The sequence below is a fragment of the Mesoplodon mirus genome (genome assembly GCF_964341445.2).
Source record: "Mesoplodon mirus genome assembly, chromosome: 11".
Lineage (NCBI taxonomy): Eukaryota > Metazoa > Chordata > Mammalia > Artiodactyla > Ziphiidae > Mesoplodon > Mesoplodon mirus.
The window spans coordinates 15,197,707-15,217,226 of record NC_138987.1 but is presented as its reverse complement, the minus strand read 5'-3'; the positions used below and the strand labels follow the sequence as shown (position 1 = coordinate 15,217,226).

Here is a 19,520-nt window from a genome sequence, read left to right as displayed (position 1 = left end):
CTGCTCAATTTGAATTTTTCTTTATATTGCTCTGCTTGAAATTCATTCCAAATAGAAATATCTTGGATATATAATGTATTTAAGTTTAATGTATACTTATTTTACTTATTCCTTGCCATACTTCTAAGAAACTGTTGGTTAATGTTAGCCAAGTAAAATCTATGATTTTTCCAAGGGAGAGGGAAGCTAGCTGGTCATACCTAACTGCCACAGACTGACCAGGCCACAGTATTTGGTGAACTGGGGTAGTCTCCTCTTGCCTTTTTGCCATGTATACTTCATGGGCTTTGATGTACATCTAGCTTATTCACACAGTGCTTAGCTCTTCAGAGTGACATCCTTTAACGGAATCTTGGTCCTTTTCTGTTTTAACAGACATGGCTGGTAAGTTTTTGTAGACTCAGGTTCCCGACACACCACGTATACCAAGAGGACTCTATAAATTTTCCATGTTTAAGAAAAGACTGAAATAACTTTCTGGAGTCCCTTATCACAGTACGGGTGGGAAAGTTTTTCTGCATTTATTTCCCTCTTCCAAAAATGTACTGAAAACATGAAATGCATTTATTTTTAAATTTATTCTCATGATGCCATCTCTCACTGCTGTTCTTGGCTTTTTAAATTTAGATGTTTAAAAGCAGTTATTCAGTTAGCGGTAGGGATATGACCAGAACAAAAGCTGCTTACTTTGCCTGAGCATATTAGCTGCCAACCATTTGATTACCTGTGGTCAAGAAGAACAGAACATAAAAAACTGAAATTTGCTGAAAGCTAGAATTGTTAAAAGAAATAAACTGTCTTTTACATTTAGTCCTTGCTCAATAAATATTGTTTCACTGTCCTTAATTTCTTGTTTCCCTTGCATTTTTACTGGCAAAGAAGCTAATAATTAGTGAAATAGTCAGAATATAGATTTTTTAAAGCAAGAAAATCAAAGGCCTAAAAATTCGTATTGGATAAATTACTTAGTAATTAATAGCCAAATATAAATGTTTAAGTACTGGAGTAAGTACGTATGCTTTACGATCTTACTTTGCAAATAACCATTGAACATTGTTTTGGTACACAGGATTGTATAGTATGTGCTACAGACCCTGCCCTCCAGGTGGTAGTAAACTAGGAGATCAAATAAATAAGTGATAACTATAAAGACTTTATTGAGTATATTAAAAAGAGTTAAGTTTTGAAAGTTACTTAAAATTCACAAAAATATTAGAGAGGTGGGAAGCCTTTTAATGAGTGAGGGAAAGATGCAGAGGTGTGGTCGTACAGGTTGGAGAGTTGTGAGCAACCTTAGTGACATTATATCATAAGAAGAATATACCCTCTGTGCTCTGACAGAGCGGGATTGAATCTGCCTTGTCACTTAATAGTTGGGTAACCTTGGGCAAGTTTCTAGGAAGTAAGAATAATAATGCCTGCTGCTTGCAAGACTGTTGTGAGGGACAGAGTCAGAATTCAGTCAGTGTTCCCATCTCTGCTCCCCAGCTTTTTGTAATGGAGTTTTATGTTAGGCTAATGGATGAAAAAGTTTGGAGTGTTGTTTGGTCTCCATGTGAAGACTTTGAACTTTATTCAGTAGTCAGTGAGGGTCAGAAGTTTTGGAGCCATGAGAGGCTTATGATAAAATCACATCTTAGGAAGGGTAAACTTATTTCAGGATGAACTGGAAAAACAGAAACTAGCTAGGCTGCTTGCTGTTGTAGTGATCTAGGTGGGCTGGCAGGAAAGCCTGGGTTAGGGAAAGGTGGTAGGGTTGGCTTGGGAATATGTCAGTTGTTGCTGTGTGATCCTTTTTGTTGTAAGCACATTTCTTTATAAGTGAAGTGCCCCTAATAATAATAATAGTTATAATTTAAATATTGAACATTCGTTGAACCCCTAAAATTCCAAGCAATGTGCCAAACACTTTACACTTACAGACTTAATTTGCGTCTCATTTTTAAAAAGTGTAGGTACTGTTATCCATGTTTATGGACTAGTAATTGAGATGTTACAGTTTGCCCGGTATCACATGATAAATGAGTAGTAGAGTGAGCTTTGAACTCAGATGACTTATTACAGACATAAAACCTTAAGCACAAGAATTTTGGTTTTATTTAATGTGTTGTTGAATTTTAAAAACACATTTTCTGTTGTAGGTACTCATGTAATGGAAGGCTCTGGAAGAATGGTAGTTACTGCTGTGGGTATAAATTCTCAAACTGGAATTATCTTTACCTTACTTGGAGCTGGAGGTGAAGAGGAAGAGAAGAAAGATGAGAAGAAAAAGGAAAAGAAAAGTAAGGATAGCTATATGCTATAAGAATTGGTATTTGGAAATACGGCAGCTAGATTGTAAGAACTCATCCAGAAAATACACTGTTTCATCAGATTTTGAAATGAAGAGTTCTACAAAAAAATTAGTTACCCAACATAGTACTTTCAAGTGGTAGAATTGATGGAGGGGGAATTTTTTTTTTAAGACTTAGTAGTCTGAGGAGGGCTTTATGAAGGAAGATATCAGTCCTGCTTTACCATAGCCAGATGTATTCAGCATCTCCTTGCATACTTTAAAATCTCCCTGTCATTTGATCAGCAAAATGAATTAAACTCCCACTTCCTTTGCTTATTTTTTTGCTACTTCAGTAGTAGCTTTCCTTGTCAACCATATCACTTTTTGGCCTCATTGAGCTTTTCATCTTTTTCAAGTTTTCTACTACTCACATTTCCCAGTCTGTACTTATGTACTTGGTTTTTAGACATAAGATCAAGACTTCACCTTGACACCTCATGTGTTTGCCTTGTTATATTCAGCCCATCATTAGATATCAAGGTTTTAAAATTTTAATCTTGATCCATTGTATCTGCTGTCCCTCCAAGGGGATCTATTATCAGCAAACTTGATAACCATAGTTTATCCACAAGGATCTTATAAGAAGCTGTTATACATAGGGAAATAGCTCAGGATCACTTAGCTGGGGAGTATGTCCCCTTTTTAAAAAGGCCCGCCTCACCCTTTACTCCAGAGTTTTTCTCTTTAGGGCAATAGCACTTTACTGTGGTTTAACCGCTTAGATTTATTTAATTTTACTTGGGCTAGTAAGCCCATATTCCTCTCACACACATAAGTATTTTGAGATCTTATAAAATAAATGCCTTACTAAAAGTCTTGGCTTGCTATATCTACAGCAGTGTTTTTAATATTTAGGTGTTTTGGTTCGGTTTTTGGGTTTTGTCTTGAGCTGTGAAATCTTGATTTCAAAAAGAACTATGTTTGAAGAGTTCTGGCTGCCGGCAAGGGAGGCAGGCCCCACGCTGTAGGTTTTTCCTGTCCCACTCCTCACGGCAGCCCTCCATGTGCCGCCCTAAGGGGCCAGTGCGTAGTGCTGATACCATTTCTGGACCGCTTTATGTGCGGTATCTCAATAATCCTTACAACCATACAGAAAAAGCTATTTATCTTTTTGCTGACAAGTAAACTGAGGCTTATGGAGGTTGCATAACTTGCTCCAAGCCGAAGATCTAATTAGTGGCAGATCAGACCCACTTGTCTGACTCAAAAGTGTGTGCTCTTCACCATATATTGTGTTGCATCCTAATTTACAGGAGACTAAAGTCAACAGGCCCTGTTAAAAAAAGAAAGGGAAGTTCACATGATGACCTTGTTCCTGTTGACCCTACAGTTTCTTTTCCAACAAGCACCTTTTTTTTTCTAAGACCTTATATACCTATTTTTATTAATCCAGTCAAGAGTATTCCCAGGAATTAACATCTAACTGACTGCTGTTTTTGATTCTTGGTGTGAGAGAGAGAGAGAGAGAAAGAGTGTGTGTGTGTGTAATGGGAGACACCATTTTTCCATCTGTGGACTTCCATCTCTTTTACCATTCCCTTGAATAAATTGATATTATGTATTAATAAATCCAGGGTAATCTGTCTCAGTTGCCTTCATAATCTGGAACGTGAATGTTTGGTCTCTTTCCAAAGTTGGGCTCATTCAAAGTACCTAGGTATTCTGTCTCCTCACCTGTCTTGAGCATCTGTTCCTCTTTGACCACATTTGTTCCACGTTTTCCAGTTTGAAGGTAGGTCTCCTTGATAGAGAAGTTGAAAGAATAGGCTGAGTGGTTCTCTTCGTCATTTTTAATATTATACTCCCTACTCCAAACAGTAGACCCATTCCCTCCTTCATTACCTTTTACGTTAGACGTTCTCATCTTTGTTTCCTCCAGGTCTAAGTGAATTGAGGGATTCCCTTCACTAATGGTTTTACCGTCTTACGTTGTACCTTCATATTCTAGTCGTGCTTGCTTGCCTCCCCATCTTCTATACGTACCAGGCTGGCTCTCACCCCCGTCGGAGTTCCCCTGTGTGCCTGCTGTCTGCCTATGACAGCCCTTCCTCCCGCTACCCCTCCCCGTTTCCACATTCTTAGGCTTCTATCTGTATTTAGTTTGAAAACCTCTGGTACCATATTTGGGAGTATTGCAGCATAAAAAAGAGTAAAGTCTTACGGAGAAATCAACCAAGTATAGATGCCCCAAATTATTTTGGAGTGTCCCCCCCATGGTTAAGACCCAGGGAGTGATTGAGCCAGAAGGTCATGATGGGCCAAATGCTTTCTAATCTGTATACAGACGCGCACACACACACACACCATTGTGTAACAGTTCTGTTATAGAAATGTGAGCTACCTTTGCATAATTTAACATGGCTGTATTCATTTCTTTTGGAAAGCTTTAATTCCCATTTTGTTCCTACAGATAAGAAACAAGACGGAGCTATTGAGAATCGCAACAAAGGTAAATTCAGGAGGATCAAAGTACACTTAGCTTGTTCTCATTATATCCCCAAATATATCTCTTGTGTGCTGTATTCATCCAACAGTAGGATATATATGGAAAATTAACAATCTGTATTACTTGGGTGAATGTCTCTTTTGTCAGTGCCTGACTCATGCTGCCTTTACAATGTTAATAAGACTTTAATTATGACCTGTGGTAGTAAGCTTAGAAAGGTCCAGATGTAGGTAACTTTAAACTTAAGCATTTCAGTATTTTATCATTGGTTACAATATGATTGCTAGCAAAAATGCATAAGAAACAAAATATAAAATGTAAATTTTTTGCAGCCATTTAATAGTCTGTAAGCATATGTGCATTTCTCTATATGTGTGGTCCTACATAATGTTCTACATTATGGTCATAACTTATATGGGAGGGATTTATGGTGTTTGGAATGAGTCTCATTATCTAACACAACACACAGAAAGAAAAATGACTTGGTATTTAGCTCTTTCAGGACCCTGTATCTCTTCTTGTGCCTCATCCCTATTTCCTAGCTCAACATTCTCAAATCTGGTACAGAGTTTCAAAACCTAGTGTCACTAATTGTCTTATTTTCTCTGGGTAGGCACAGAACAGGAAGCTAAATGTTTAAATTTTTGTGTTTCTATAAGAAATTGATTTTTTCCCAAAAAATTGCTTGAAAATGTTAACAGTTACATGTGCCTTTAAAATGTAGTGAAGTTATATTTGCTCTTCAATGTAGCAAAAGCCCAGGATGGTGCAGCCATGGAAATGCAGCCTTTGAAGAGCGAAGAAGGTGGAGATGGTGATGAAAAAGACAAAAAGAAAGCGAATTTGCCAAAAAAGGAAAAATCTGTTTTACAAGGGAAACTAACAAAGCTGGCTGTTCAGATTGGCAAAGCAGGTATGATATATTCGAGAAAATAAGATGTTTTGTTTTAAAATATGCTGCCTTTCTATTTAAAAATCATCTTTGACACACTTAAGACTGGAAATCATTGCTTTGTGAGTGGAAGAGGAGTTAAAAATATTTTCAGTTTTATCTACAATGTACCAGGCCTTTGAGTTACTGTGGATCCCCATAATATTTTGCATCTTGGGAACTGTTATCCTCATTTTATGCAGAGGGAGTGTCCTCTGTCAACCAGCTAATAAATAAGTGGTCAGGTTAGGATTAGCGCCTAAGGCTGCCCAATTCACAAGCCCCCACGCTTCTCTCTCAATTTCTGGGAGCAATAGAGAGAGGGCTTAGCAGTGAGGTTACTCCGTAAAGATTACCCAGCTATATTTTAATAAAAAGAAATTTCACCACACATTTTCTTACCTTTTTTCTGACTATGAAAAAAAAATTAGGTGTGTGTTTTTCTGAAAGTTACAGTTAACTTAAATTGAATGGATTAGTTAGAGTTAGAATGGATCATCCTGGTGAGGCTGAAGTTATAAATTACAACCATCACTAGAAAACACCTGTTAACAGAACTCCTCTTCAGAGGAAATAAAACAGAGCTTTAGCTAAAAACATAGCATGCCCTTCAACAGTATCATCTTTATGAAAGAACACGTGTGGGCTAAATCAGACTACACTATTAAAGTCACTTACATTGCATCATTCTGTTACTTCCTAGGACTATGTTGGAAAAAGTTAATTTTTGCTTCTGTCCTCAAAAAGCTTATTATCTAATAGCAAATATTTGCTTTTGATATTATGTAGCCAAATGGTAATACTGACTCATACAGTGTTGGGGAAAAGGGTGGCTTTAAGATGGTGATGGTATTTTAGTAGACACTGAATTGGATTATTAGACCCAGATAGGTGGACATGCCTTATTTTGTAATACTCATTTATAAGGGGCTAAATATCCCACAAAACAGAAAGGTGTAAGTGATTTGTAATATGTGATTAACTGTTGGTTTGCTAAGTTAATAAAGCAGTAAGGATAGATGAAAAAATTAAGTAATTTTAGTAATTTGTGGTTTTTTTTCATAAAAAACATGGGGTTCGGTATTTAATTCCAGGTCTCCCCATTGATCAGGTTCTTATCAACTTCTCTTTTGTCATGAAAGCAGCTTGCCAACGTGTAGGGCACCAGCTTATACTAAGCTTTTGGTATTTCCCCGTCATTGCTTATTATTTTGTCTCGGCTTTAGTAGAAGACTGAAGATACAATTAAGTCTAGAAAAGAATCATAAACACTTTTTTCCCACTTCTCCTGGGTTTCGGGACTATACTTGGAGGCAGAAATTAAATCTGATAATGTCAAGCGATGAGCTAAGCACAAAAAAGGATGTAACGGTTTCTCAGCGAAATTAAAATAAATATCACCAAAGTAGTTATAATTCTTCCAGTGGCTAATATGTAACTGACAATGAATCGTGTCTAGAATATTTAATAATTACATTTTCCTTCTTTTCATGTAGGTTTGTTGATGTCTGCCATCACAGTTATCATTCTCGTATTATATTTTGTAATTGATACATTCTGGGTTCAGAAGAGACCGTGGCTTGCAGAGTGCACACCGATTTACATACAGTATTTTGTGAAGTTCTTCATTATTGGAGTTACGGTTTTAGTGGTGGCAGTGCCAGAAGGCCTTCCGCTCGCAGTCACTATCTCACTGGCTTATTCAGTCAAGGTAAGTGAAAAGAAAGTCTCAGCTGGTGTAGAAAATGTACAGCTGGTTGCTCTTTTCTCTTGGGCTCTGGAACTAGGGGATTTCCATAAATTTACACTGTTTTCTTTAGCGCTGTCATTGATTCCCTTCTCCTCCCCCCAGTTGAAGATCTCTGCATCGAGACCTATACATTCCTGGGATTGCAGACTTGACACAAAGCTAAGCATAACTCTGCTGGGGAAGGTTCTAGCTTAATTTTCCTCATATGATAGTTATGTTGTCCTGTCCCCTCCTGTTTCCAATCTGTAACATTGAAGTAAGCATGTTTATCATTTGCCTGTGGTATAAGAGCAGAGAGGTTTACTTGAATCCAACCGTCTAAGGCCTCCTTGTTTCCACACTTGGACCCTCATGACCCCACGGTCCTGCCTTCACATGGTAGACTCATGTTTCTAAAAAATAATTCAGATCATCTTGTTTCCTTTTATAAAACCCTCCAGTGGCTTCGTGTCAGAATGAAATCCAAGGCTCCTTGGTATGGCCTGCAGGGCCCTGCCCCATCTGGCCTTTGCTTTCCTCTAGTGTTCATCTCCCACCTCTCTCTCCCCCTCTGGTCCAGCCTCACCAGCCTTCCTGCTGTTTCTCAAATACCCCAACCCTGTTCTCACTTCAGGACCCTTGTGTTCCTTCCTTTGAATCATCAGCTCTCTAACTTTACTCAGGTCTCTTCACATATCACCTTCTCTGACCACTCCATTTACAGTAGCTAACTACTCCTTGTTCTCTTAGTAGAATGTCGGAAAAAATGAGCTTCAGTGGCTTTGCTAGCTGCTGGTTACCTAAAGGAATATTCTGTTTGAAGATTATTAATCTACTTCTTAATCAATTTTATATCTTATATGGAAAAGGTGGCTTCACGTGTAAAATTATACCTGATGAAAGAATGCTGCTCTTATCAATTTTCTAATATTAATTAATATTTCTCCTTAAGTAATATTGCTGACAGAGAGCAATACAAAGTAATTGGTCATAGTTTCTGCTCCAGCACTCTTTTTTTTTTTTTTTTTTTTCTTTTTGCGGTATGTGGGCCTCTCACTGTTGTGGCCTCTCCCGTTGTGGAGCACAGGCTCCGGATGCGCAGGCCCAGCGGCCATGGCTCACGGGCCCAGCCGCTCCGCGGCATATGGGATCCTCCCAGACCGGGGCACGAACCCGTATCCCCTGCATCGGCAGGCGGACTCTCAACCACTGCGCCACCAGGGAGGCCCGCTCCAGCACTCTTATCTTAAGTGTTCCCAAGAATTTTCAACAGATGTGTCATGATAATATTTTTTGCTTACTGTTTGACTTTATTTTCAGGCATTTCACATCTTTTGTTTCAAAAGTAAAATGGTAAATGTGTCAAAGTAATAAAATACAGTGTAATCATCTATTTGATGTTTTAAAATAATTAGAAATAATTGGGGTAAATATAAGTTTTAGACACATGGGTAAAATCAGTCATTTTATCAATACTGTCATTAGTTCACTTTGAATAGTCATTATGATATTAATTTTTCAATTGATCCAAAAGGTATAGGCAGGATTGATTTGAAGTCCTTTCATAGAAAATAAATAAGAGCACTTCTCTGTAAGTTTTTATTAAATGTTTATTTTAGCCCAAATGTTACCAGCCACTTTTCTTTTCATTGAGGTGTGGTCCTTATGGCTCCTCTGTTAGTGTTTGGCAAAACTGAACACATTTTCTTTACTGCAGAACTTCCTTCTTTTAACGTTCAGTATTAATGTAAATCACAGTAATCTTCCTTCCCCATATTTATTTCTTCAAGGAATCAGCTTCTTGCAGTATCTTGCATATTAGTAGTCACAGAGCATACTTTGTAAAATAACTGTTTACAGGTTTTAACCCATTCCAGGTATGTTTTAAGTATCAATTATCAAGCATTTTAACCTAAATGCTTTTTGGAGCTACAGTGAAACTCTTTGTTTTTTTTAGAAACTATCTTTGTGTTGTAAATAAGAGGAAGGGATGATCCTGAGGATGAGAAGACCAAGTGTACCAACATATGGAAAAGATAAAAATGATCCTTTCTGGTTTTGTTATGTTACCTCCATCTATCAGAGTCAAAAGAAAAAAAAAATAAATCAGGCAGCTACATGCCCACAAATTCTATATTTAACTGATAAGCTACTTTTTCCTTGGTGACTGATACTAGAATCTTTTGTTTTCCACTTAATAAGGAGACTTAATCCTTACATGTTATATACTCTTAGATGGCTGTAAGTACCTCTGTACTTAGAGTACAAATTATTATAGCTCTTGTAATTTGAGGACACTTCACAGAAGTGTTGGAAGCATATAGTCAACATGATTTGCATATGGGTGCAGGTATCTGTATTCATTTACTAGATTATGTTACGTAGTGGGGAAATGATTGAAACCACTGAAAGCTAGTACTCTATTTAGCTTATTTGAATAGGTCAAATATACTAAATTCTTCCAGTATTAAATCGGTGCTTTATACTATGTGTCCATGTAAAGTTGGGAGTTTTAGTTCTGATTTTAAAGCAGTTTATAATCATTTTAATATAATGAGGTCATTGGTTTTATATGTAGCTTAACTACTTTTTTTTGGTCACTGTAGAAAATGATGAAAGATAATAATTTAGTGAGGCATCTGGATGCTTGTGAAACCATGGGAAATGCTACAGCTATTTGTTCAGATAAAACAGGAACATTGACAATGAACAGAATGACAGTTGTTCAAGCTTACATAAATGAAAAACATTATAAAAAGATTCCTGAACCAGAAGCTATCCCACCAAATATTTTGTCCTACCTTGTAACAGGAATTTCTGTGAATTGTGCTTATACATCAAAAATATTGGTAAGCTTTCTTTAATAATTTATATATGAAAATTAATTTTTCAATTTGTGATGATTTGACTATATGTAGCTTTTAAGCTCTATCATTACTGTTTATAAATTGAAGACATGAATTGTGTTGTTTTTTAAAGGCATATATCCACATACTGTATTTAATTTTCTTTTGATACAATTTGTGTTACTAGTAAGGTCTGTTGATCAACATATACATTCTGTTTATTTGTATTTTGAATTTCCTGTGTTTAGAAACTCTTGAGCCTAACAACCAGAATAAGTCCTTAATTTTAAATTTTTACTTTGCTCATTTTGTGAAAGACTAGTCTATCTTACTATAGAAAGTTAACTCAAGTTACTAGAGAAGATTTTGAAACTAGATTTCAACTTAAAATAATACGTTTTATATGTGCTTGCTATATGCTCTGTTTGGTTTCTCAGTAGATCCTACCTATAAGGTGATCCTTAAACCTTTTGGGACTAACGGAATAAAGTAATTCTAGACTTGTACTACCTTAGAATAAAATATTTTTAACTTTGCAAGTTTTAAAAGTCTTATTTGTAACATAAAGCATGAAATTGTTTGGCTGATACGTGTTCTAGTGATTTGTGGGTGAAGACCATAAACAAAATTAGTATTTCATGAATTGGATTATTGGACTGGAAAGTTATGAGATCTTGATTCTAGGTCTAGCTTTGCCTTAGCTGAAAGTCTGAGCTTTACTTTCTTCAATTGTTTTTTTTTTTAACATCTTAACTGGAGTATAATTGCTTTACAGTGGTGTGTTAGTTTCTGCTTTCTTCAATTGTTAAGTAAAGATAGTTACATCTGCCCTTAATACTGTTGTGATGATTATTACATAAGAAGGTATTTGTGAAGATACTATGAAGGAAATAAAGTCTTTATATATATTTAAGTCAACAGTGCTTCATTTTAATGCTTATACTTTTATTTTAAGCTATAAACTTTGGTAAAGTAGATTTAATTTTGAATTATTTAATGTAAACATTCAGTGAAAACAAGAGAAAAGGAAAGGAATTAAAATTTCTTAAGTCCCATATGTGTCAGGAACCAACTTTAAAAGTTACATTTCTTATTTAATTCTTGGGTCATAAGAGCTCCTATTTTCCAGATGCTGAAGCCAAGGACCACAGCAGTTGGGTAATTTGCCAAAAGTTCACATAGCTAGTAACTGGCAGGACTGAGATTGGAATCCATGTCATCTTTGCTCCAGAGCTTCTTTCTACCTTACTGTTTCTATGTCCCTCTTTGAAATGCTAAAACTAATAGAAGTTTTCTGTATAATTTCTGTATAATTTTGTTTTAGAATGTCTCGTTCTGTTTTACATTATAAATTAAACTGTCGTAGAGAAACAAGATGATACTAGTTTCTAAACCCTTTTTTCTTATAGCCACCAGAGAAAGAGGGTGGATTACCGCGTCATGTTGGTAATAAAACTGAATGTGCCTTGTTGGGACTTCTTTTGGATTTGAAACGGGATTATCAGGATGTTAGAAATGAAATACCAGAAGAAGCACTGTACAAGGTCTACACCTTCAACTCTGTTAGAAAGTCCATGAGTACTGTCCTGAAAAATCCAGATGGAGGTTACCGAATATTCAGCAAGGGCGCATCGGAGATAATTCTGAAAAAGTAAGAGGAAAATGCTGAGATGAATAATTTGCTAACTATAGTTGCTTTATGGAATATCTACTATGTTAATATTGTTGCTATTTTCTTTTTGTGAATATCAGGCATTTGCTAGGACGTTGGCGTTTTTTAGTATATTTTAATGGTATCGCTCTTTTGCCCAGGGTATTCTGTCATTTTCATACTCCAGCTTCTTTTATTTCTTAGTATTTTGCTACAGGGAAAATAAGCCCATTACATTCAATCTGGTAGGTTTAATGAAGTGAACATTGATATTTGTTCTGAAACATGTTGGCTCCATTGTTATGTAGGATCATGAAAAATAAAAGCCTTCTGGGAAGAAAAACTGCCGTTTATGTCTTCAACACTGCATTGTAGATAGTGATGAATGAATTATATATTAGTTTTTAGAACAGCAAAGCATTAAAACTAGATCTTGAGAATCCTTTTATATCAGAGTGAGGTTTTATCATATTTATGCTGCTGCAGCGTCGTATTTAAATATCTGCTGTCATTTTGAATGGTAATCTTTTCTTTCGTACTGTCCTTATACACACCAGTCACCTCAATTTTGACATCACATGTTTATGTATAATTTCCCTAATGCTTATTTTTTATTACAGGTGTTGAAATTATTTTGATTTTTTTTTAAATTCCAGTAGAGAAGTAGAAAACTTTTTTTTTAATTAAGAGCATTTTTGGAAAATTAGAACTCACTTGAAATTGTAATATTTAAAATATTTCCAATTTTAATTAGCTTATATGTGGATTATAATCCAGTGTTATCTTAATAAACACTTGTCAGATTATAATCTAACAGGTTTAAGAGAAAATACATATAAATGAAAATGCAGAATATGACAGATGTACACAAAGTTTTAAGATGAGAGGTCATACAATGAAGGGTGTAGCATTTAAGATAGGTTTCGGTATGAAGTAAGATCAAGTTGAAGGAAGCCACACTGGAGGGAAGGAAGGAATATGCAGACCATATTGGGGGAATAGCTAATAGTCATACAGTTCAGCTGAGTGGTGATGGGCTTTTGTGGCACACAGGACATCTTTCTTCCCTTTACATGTGCTTGGTTATCTGATTTCTGTGAAATGTTAGAAATCTTGCATCCGTGGCTTGCTGGGAAGCAGGTAGATGGTATGGGGGAGATTTTTCAATCAAAACCAAATCAGGCTTTGGCTCTTCTGCAACTAAGTAGTTTTGGGATGCTGGGAAGATTCTTCCTTTGGCTTCCATTTTCCTTCACTGAAAAAGAGGATGATGACCACCAATTCTAAGACACTGAGATAAAATAATGCATGTAAAACATCCAGCATGGAGTATATTAAGTACACAATAACTCTTTCCACAGTGAGATTTACTTTTGTTGTGGAGTCTCTTAAATGTTAGCCTGAGCAGTTAAAACAGTTAAGTAGGCCAGATAATGCAGCTGAAGAATTCTTTTCATCAGGTAGCAGAATGAGCATAGCTGTGAGACTGAGGATAATTCGTGCATCAGGGAATAAGGTGGGTTGGTGGTGGGGAAGGATGGACTGGAGACCGATATCATTTAAAAGCCTATTACAGTAGCTCTGGCTTGAAGTAAGAGCCAGAAGAAGGCAGTAGAGTAGCAGGGGGAATGGAAAGGAGAGGAAACATTCAGAAAACTGTTCAGAGGACAGATACATAGGACTTAGGAGCTAATACCATATAGATGATGAGGAGAAAGGAAGTATTCAGGTGAGGGTTTAGACTTAACATTGAAATTATTGGGAGTAATGTTGATGTCTGTTCAATGGACAGTGAGGAGACAGCCTTTAGTCTTGCATGCAGTAAATTTAAGGTACGGTACGACATCTGAGTAGACTGTCAGAGTGGAAAGCTTTGGAAAACGATCAAAACAGAAGATGGGGATTCGGGAATCACCTGCCTAGAAGCAGGAGGCAGTGGCATCACCAAGGGAGAGGAACATAAAGAGGCAGTGTGAAGAAATAAACTTTAAATAGGGAAGTATACAGTGTAACTTTTATTTACTACACAGTTCACTGAAACTAAAACTATTTTGGCATTATCTCTCTCATTCTAATAGAGTGCTTATTTTAACAGTAAGGTTTTTTTTTCTTTCATGGTTAAAACAATATAGGTGATGAAACAGCATCTCAGGTAAGGGTTGGTTGAACGTGGCTTTTTACTTTAACAGAAGGAAATATCTGGAAATTTTGTGTTAATTAAAGTTAATGTCTAATTCTGTACCAAAATGCACAGGCATAGAGTTTATTCTTCTCTGCCACTAGGGTTTTTTGTGAAAATTTAGAAGCCCTGCATTTCCAAAAGAGAAGTGTCTAAAGTAACTTGAATGGAGAATGGTCAAGTGAGAACCATGAAAAGAGAACTGTATTTTGTAAAGGGGAGGGTGAAAAGTGAATATGATTTAAGTCTGTAAAAACACAACATATGTAATTCTCTGAATTCCAGATAATCAGATTCCATGATTCTAGCCCTTCCAGTTCACTTAAATGGCATTAACCATTATTTTTGTTAATTATTGATGTTTGGATTCAACGTTTCCTTATAGGTGTTTCAAAATCTTGAGTGCTAATGGTGAGGCAAAAGTATTCAGACCAAGGGACCGTGATGATATTGTAAAAACTGTGATTGAACCGATGGCATCAGAAGGCTTGAGAACCATATGTCTTGCATTCAGAGATTTCCCAGCAGGAGAACCAGAACCAGAATGGGATAATGAAAATGATATTGTCACCGGCCTTACATGCATTGCTGTTGTGGGGATTGAAGATCCTGTGAGACCTGAGGTGGTGAAACATTCTGTGTTCTGCATGTGCAGAAGGCCCTAACTGTAACCAGTTTTCTAGTAAACCTCTTAGTGTTTGTGATTTTATTTCTGTCCTGTGTGAATCCAAGATAAGTGAAACAATAGTGCTTGTGATGCATGTGCTACCTGTTTATGGTTTTTAATTGGATAACTTCCCTTTGGGATCCTGTATGTTCATAGCATAACCAGTGCCTTGAACTGGGTAGGTTTTTTCAACTGATATTTATATTAAGTTACATAGTGAATGCCATTAAGTTATTTGTTTTCATGGTCTGTAGTCCAGCACTGTCCAGTAGGACTTTCTGCAACCATAGAATTGTTCTGTGTTGTTCCATATCGTAGCTACTAGCCACATGTGACTACTGAGATTCGGGGGTGCAGCTACTGCAACTGAAAAACTGAATTAAAAATATTATTTCCAATTTATATTTAAACATCTTGCTACCATACTCGACAGTCTGCAGCTCTAGACTTTGCTTTTCTTCTTTAAATCTTTTTTTTTTCCTTAAGTTTAATGAGCAACTGCTGTGTGCCAGCAACTATGCTAAGATACTGGAGACATAAAGATTTTTGAGATCTGGTTCCTGGCCTCAAAGAAGTCACTGTCCTGGGCAGGGATGGACAAACACATAATTATAACCAGGATGTTAGTACATAGTTAGATACATACGCAAAACATGTTATCTGAGCACAGAACATGAGCCCCCAACCTTCTAAAGTAATTATATCTTTTTATTGCATTCTTACTGTGTGCCACATATGCCAAGTGCTTTACATGTATTATTTCATTTAATAGTCACCTCTGAGTTATAAGTATTATTACTTATTTGAAAGATGAAAAAAAAATGAGATGTATAGAGGTTAGCTCTAGACATTAGAGCTAGTGTGTTCAAACCCAGCTCTCTATAAAATACACGTGCTTAAAAGACCACACTGTGTTATGTTAACCATGAGAGAGGGGTCAAGTAAGACTTCCTAGAGGTTAATTACCTGTTTTGAGTCTCAAAGGATGAAGGAGGTATTGGCTAGACCAAGAGAGTGAGCGGTAAGCACATTGTGAGCAAAGAAGCAACATGAATAAAAGCACAAAGGCAAAACCAGCTTTTGTTCAGTGGCTGTCATCAACTAATTGATTCAGCATCCAGTGTGTAGTGCCAGGCACTCTTCTAGGAACTGGAAATACTGCACTAAACAAAATAATTATGCAACTTACACTCTAGAGAGGTAACGCAACAGATAAACCTATAAAGTGATAGGTACATAGACAGTATGCCAAGTGAAGACACATCCTGTGAGGAATAAGACTTGGTCCCTGCCGTCATAAGCCTTATATTCTAATTGACGGGGGGTAGCAGGGGAGCATCAGATATGACTATTACAAGTGTGATAAGGGCTGTAAAGGATATGCACAGGGTGATAAAATAAAGATAACAGAAACCACATTAAGGATCTCTGAAGATGTAACATTTGAGTTGAGGTCTGATGGCTAAAAGTGAGCCAGCCATGTAAATAGCCACAAGAACAGTATTCCAGAAAAATGGCACAAAAAATACAGGACCCTTGAGGCGAGAAAGTATTTAGATTTTCAGAGGTGGAAGGGAGGCCAGCGAGGCTATAAGTTTGGACGAGAAAGGGCAGACGAGGTTATCTTTGGCCTTACTAGGCAGTCAGGGCTCTGAATTTTATTCTGAAATTCAGTGGGAAGTCATTGAAGAAATTCAGGCTGGGAAGTGACATGATTCATGTTGTTAAAATAGTATTTGGGGTACTATGTAAAAAAATGAATTAAAGAGAGGAGTAGAAGCAGGGAACCCAATGAGATTATTGCAGTGATCCCAGACAAGAGATGACCATGGCTTAGAACTACAGTTGTGGCAGGGAAGATGGAAAGAAAGGTATGATTTTAAAGTACATAGAGGTAGAACCAATAGGAATGAATATGTTGGGTTTGGATATACTCTTTTTGACATTGTTGAGATCTCTGAAACATCCAATTATATGTCAAGCAGGCACTTGAACCTAGAAGCCTGAAACTGAAGTAGGCTGGAGAATTCACATATGAGGCTAAAGGAGATCTCTTGAGGGAAGTGTGTAGCTAGAGCAGTAAGCTTAGGACTGAGATATCTCTACAATTAGATCTCTTCTGGAGGAGTGGGGAATCAGTCTCCAACTTGCATAACTGAGTGGCTGGTAGACGGTATTACCAATGTGTAATAAGAGAGTCAGAGGAAGCTGCCTATTTCGAGATCAAGTTTGGGGTTCTGGAGTTTCAAATGCTTGTGAAACATCCAGGTGGATCATGTTTGCCAACCTTTGGTCAAAGGAAAACCATTCGAACTTTTATACATTGATTTATGGCTTAAATCTTATCTAAATATATTGAAATCAGGATGTTTTCAACTTTTGTCCTTTGGGAAATGTATTGCTCATTTTGTGTTCTTAGCACTGAGGTTGATGGACAGTTTTATCTTTTTTTAAACATGTAAGTGGCAATTAATTTCTTCAGTATCACAAAATGAGTGCTTTCATACTAAAATGAGACAATCTAATAGGACGTAGCTTTCCCAAGTGGATCTTCTGGATTGTACAGTTCTGATGTAGAGAATCTTGATTAATTAGATATCTAGAATAAATCCAGCTTTATTGCATATGCATAGATACTTAAACAAGATGCTTGGCTTCTCTTCAGTTTATCTGTAAAAGTGGAGGTAGTTTTTAAGTTTTAAGTGGAAGTATTTGGTGGTTAGTGGACTATTAATAAATTTATTTTACTTTCTTAAATATTATTTGCCACATAGCTTTAACCAAGACCAGTTTCTGCCTCTTATTCATTGTTTCCTATTCCAAATGATCTCAGGGTACCACCCAGTGAGTGCTAAGATGGACAAATCTGGGTTACTTTCTATCTCAAATGAGAAGTGAGAAATACATTTATACAGCAGACCAGTGTTTTCAAAATCAAATATTGACTTTTTTAAACAATAGAGGGATGTATAATATGAAAGCACAGTTCTGTCTAGCTAGGCCATGAAAGCTCCCAGAGATGTTACATTTACACTGTTTACAGTAGAAGTCACAAACAGCGTATAGGCCAAAGTTAGCCTTCAATCAAGTGATCTGTGTGTGTGTGTGTGTGTGTGTGTGTGTGTGTTTAAAACATCAGGTTTGAGAAAGTACACACAAATCTGGGTTTCTGCTTTCTCTTGAAATTATAGATTCTGTCAACATTTCCACTGTGATTAAAAGAAAAACAGACTAGAGCTGAGTGCTCTTCTAGTAGGATTGTCTTGGATTTGTCACTTGCAGTGTTTTTTCCTCATTTCTGTTACCTGCATGGCCCTGTGGGTATTTGCATTTGCGACCTCTGTTCTAGTAGGATCGACATGGATTTTCTGGTTAGAGAAGAGCAGGAAAGGATTTTCTAGGCAAAGAGAATTACAGAAGCAGAGGCACAAAAATAATACATTGATTATTCATCTATCAAGCTGTGTATAGTAGAAAAAAATTTAGATAAATCTAGGAAACTGCTCTTTTTTTTAATTCTTCTGTGAAACACAACCATGATACTTAAAACTTTTAACAATAATTCCTAAATATTCACTATTTTTAAAATTTCTTAAATTGTGTCACAAATGTTTATTCAAATCGGGATCCCAAATCCACACATTAAATTTATTGCCATGACTCTCAAGTCTCTTTTAATCTAAAGGATCTATAGGTTTCCTCCCTTTTCCATTCTTGCAATTTCTCTGTCAACGAACAAATTGTTTTTTTCTTTCAATTAGCAAGTAAACTATTGTTTCTTTGGAAATTATTTGTAGAAGGACATGTGTCCTGGAGAGTATTCTACATTCTATAATAGATTTTGCCAATTGCATTCCTTCTATTTCCTGTGAACTGGTAGTTAGATCTAGAGTAGGGTTTCCAGATAAAATACAGGACACCCAATTAAATTTGCATTTCACCTAAACAACGAATCTTTTTTTTTAGTGTAAGGGTGCTCAATAGTGCAATATTTGGTCATCTTGTATTTTTTAAATTGAAGTATAGTCAATTTACAATATTGTGTTAGTTTCAGGTGTACAACAAAGTGATTTGGTTATACATATATTTTTCTTTTTTTATTATTTTCCATTATAGGTTATTACAAGATATTGAATATAGTTCCCTGTGCTATATAGTAAATCCTTGTTTTTTATCTACTAGGGAACTATTCTGAAGCTCAAGTGTGATACTCTGTTATACTGAGAACTTTGTGGTTTATAGTATAACAGTTGAGGGATCATATTTTTGAGAAAGTGTATTAAAAAAAGAACTGTATTTTCGGGTATATCAGATGTTTTAAAGGGGAAACGAACATAAACACAGGGATGCCAATTTAAAAAAGCTATTGCAGTAGCTCAGGCAACAAACATTGGAGACAAGGTACAGGGAAGGTTTGAGGTAGAATCGCAGGACTCACTGGCCCTTAAGAATGTATAGGGTAAGGAGATTGAAGGTATCAGATAATATTTAGGTTTCTCTTAGATAGAAAACATGGTTTCCCTTTTAGACACCCAAATTCTGATGTCTACTTTTCTGATGGAACTAGGAATCCAGCTCTCACAATGAGCTGGGAAAAATATGTAGGTCTGAAAGTTATTAGCATGTACCTAGTAGTTGGAGGTTCCAGAATAGGTAAGATAACCCTTAAAAGCTCAAGAATGGGGAAAAACAAGTGAGCCTCCCTTAACCACAAAGAACACCAACATTTTACTCTG

The 19,520-nt window shown here is 36.4% G+C and overlaps 1 protein-coding gene across 1 annotated transcript in view; it reads left to right on the top strand.

Annotated features, from left to right (window-relative positions):
* Nucleotides 1-19,520, top strand: part of ATP2B1 (ATPase plasma membrane Ca2+ transporting 1) — a 133,080-nt gene that overhangs the window by 86,868 nt on the left and 26,692 nt on the right. Inside the window, exons 6-12 of the mRNA XM_082636013.1 lie at nucleotides 2,142-2,282; nucleotides 4,746-4,784; nucleotides 5,533-5,694; nucleotides 7,209-7,423; nucleotides 10,048-10,290; nucleotides 11,697-11,938; nucleotides 14,503-14,740. Coding sequence (XP_082492139.1) covers nucleotides 2,142-2,282; nucleotides 4,746-4,784; nucleotides 5,533-5,694; nucleotides 7,209-7,423; nucleotides 10,048-10,290; nucleotides 11,697-11,938; nucleotides 14,503-14,740 — 1,280 coding nt within the window. The remainder of the gene's footprint in view (nucleotides 1-2,141; nucleotides 2,283-4,745; nucleotides 4,785-5,532; nucleotides 5,695-7,208; nucleotides 7,424-10,047; nucleotides 10,291-11,696; nucleotides 11,939-14,502; nucleotides 14,741-19,520) is intronic.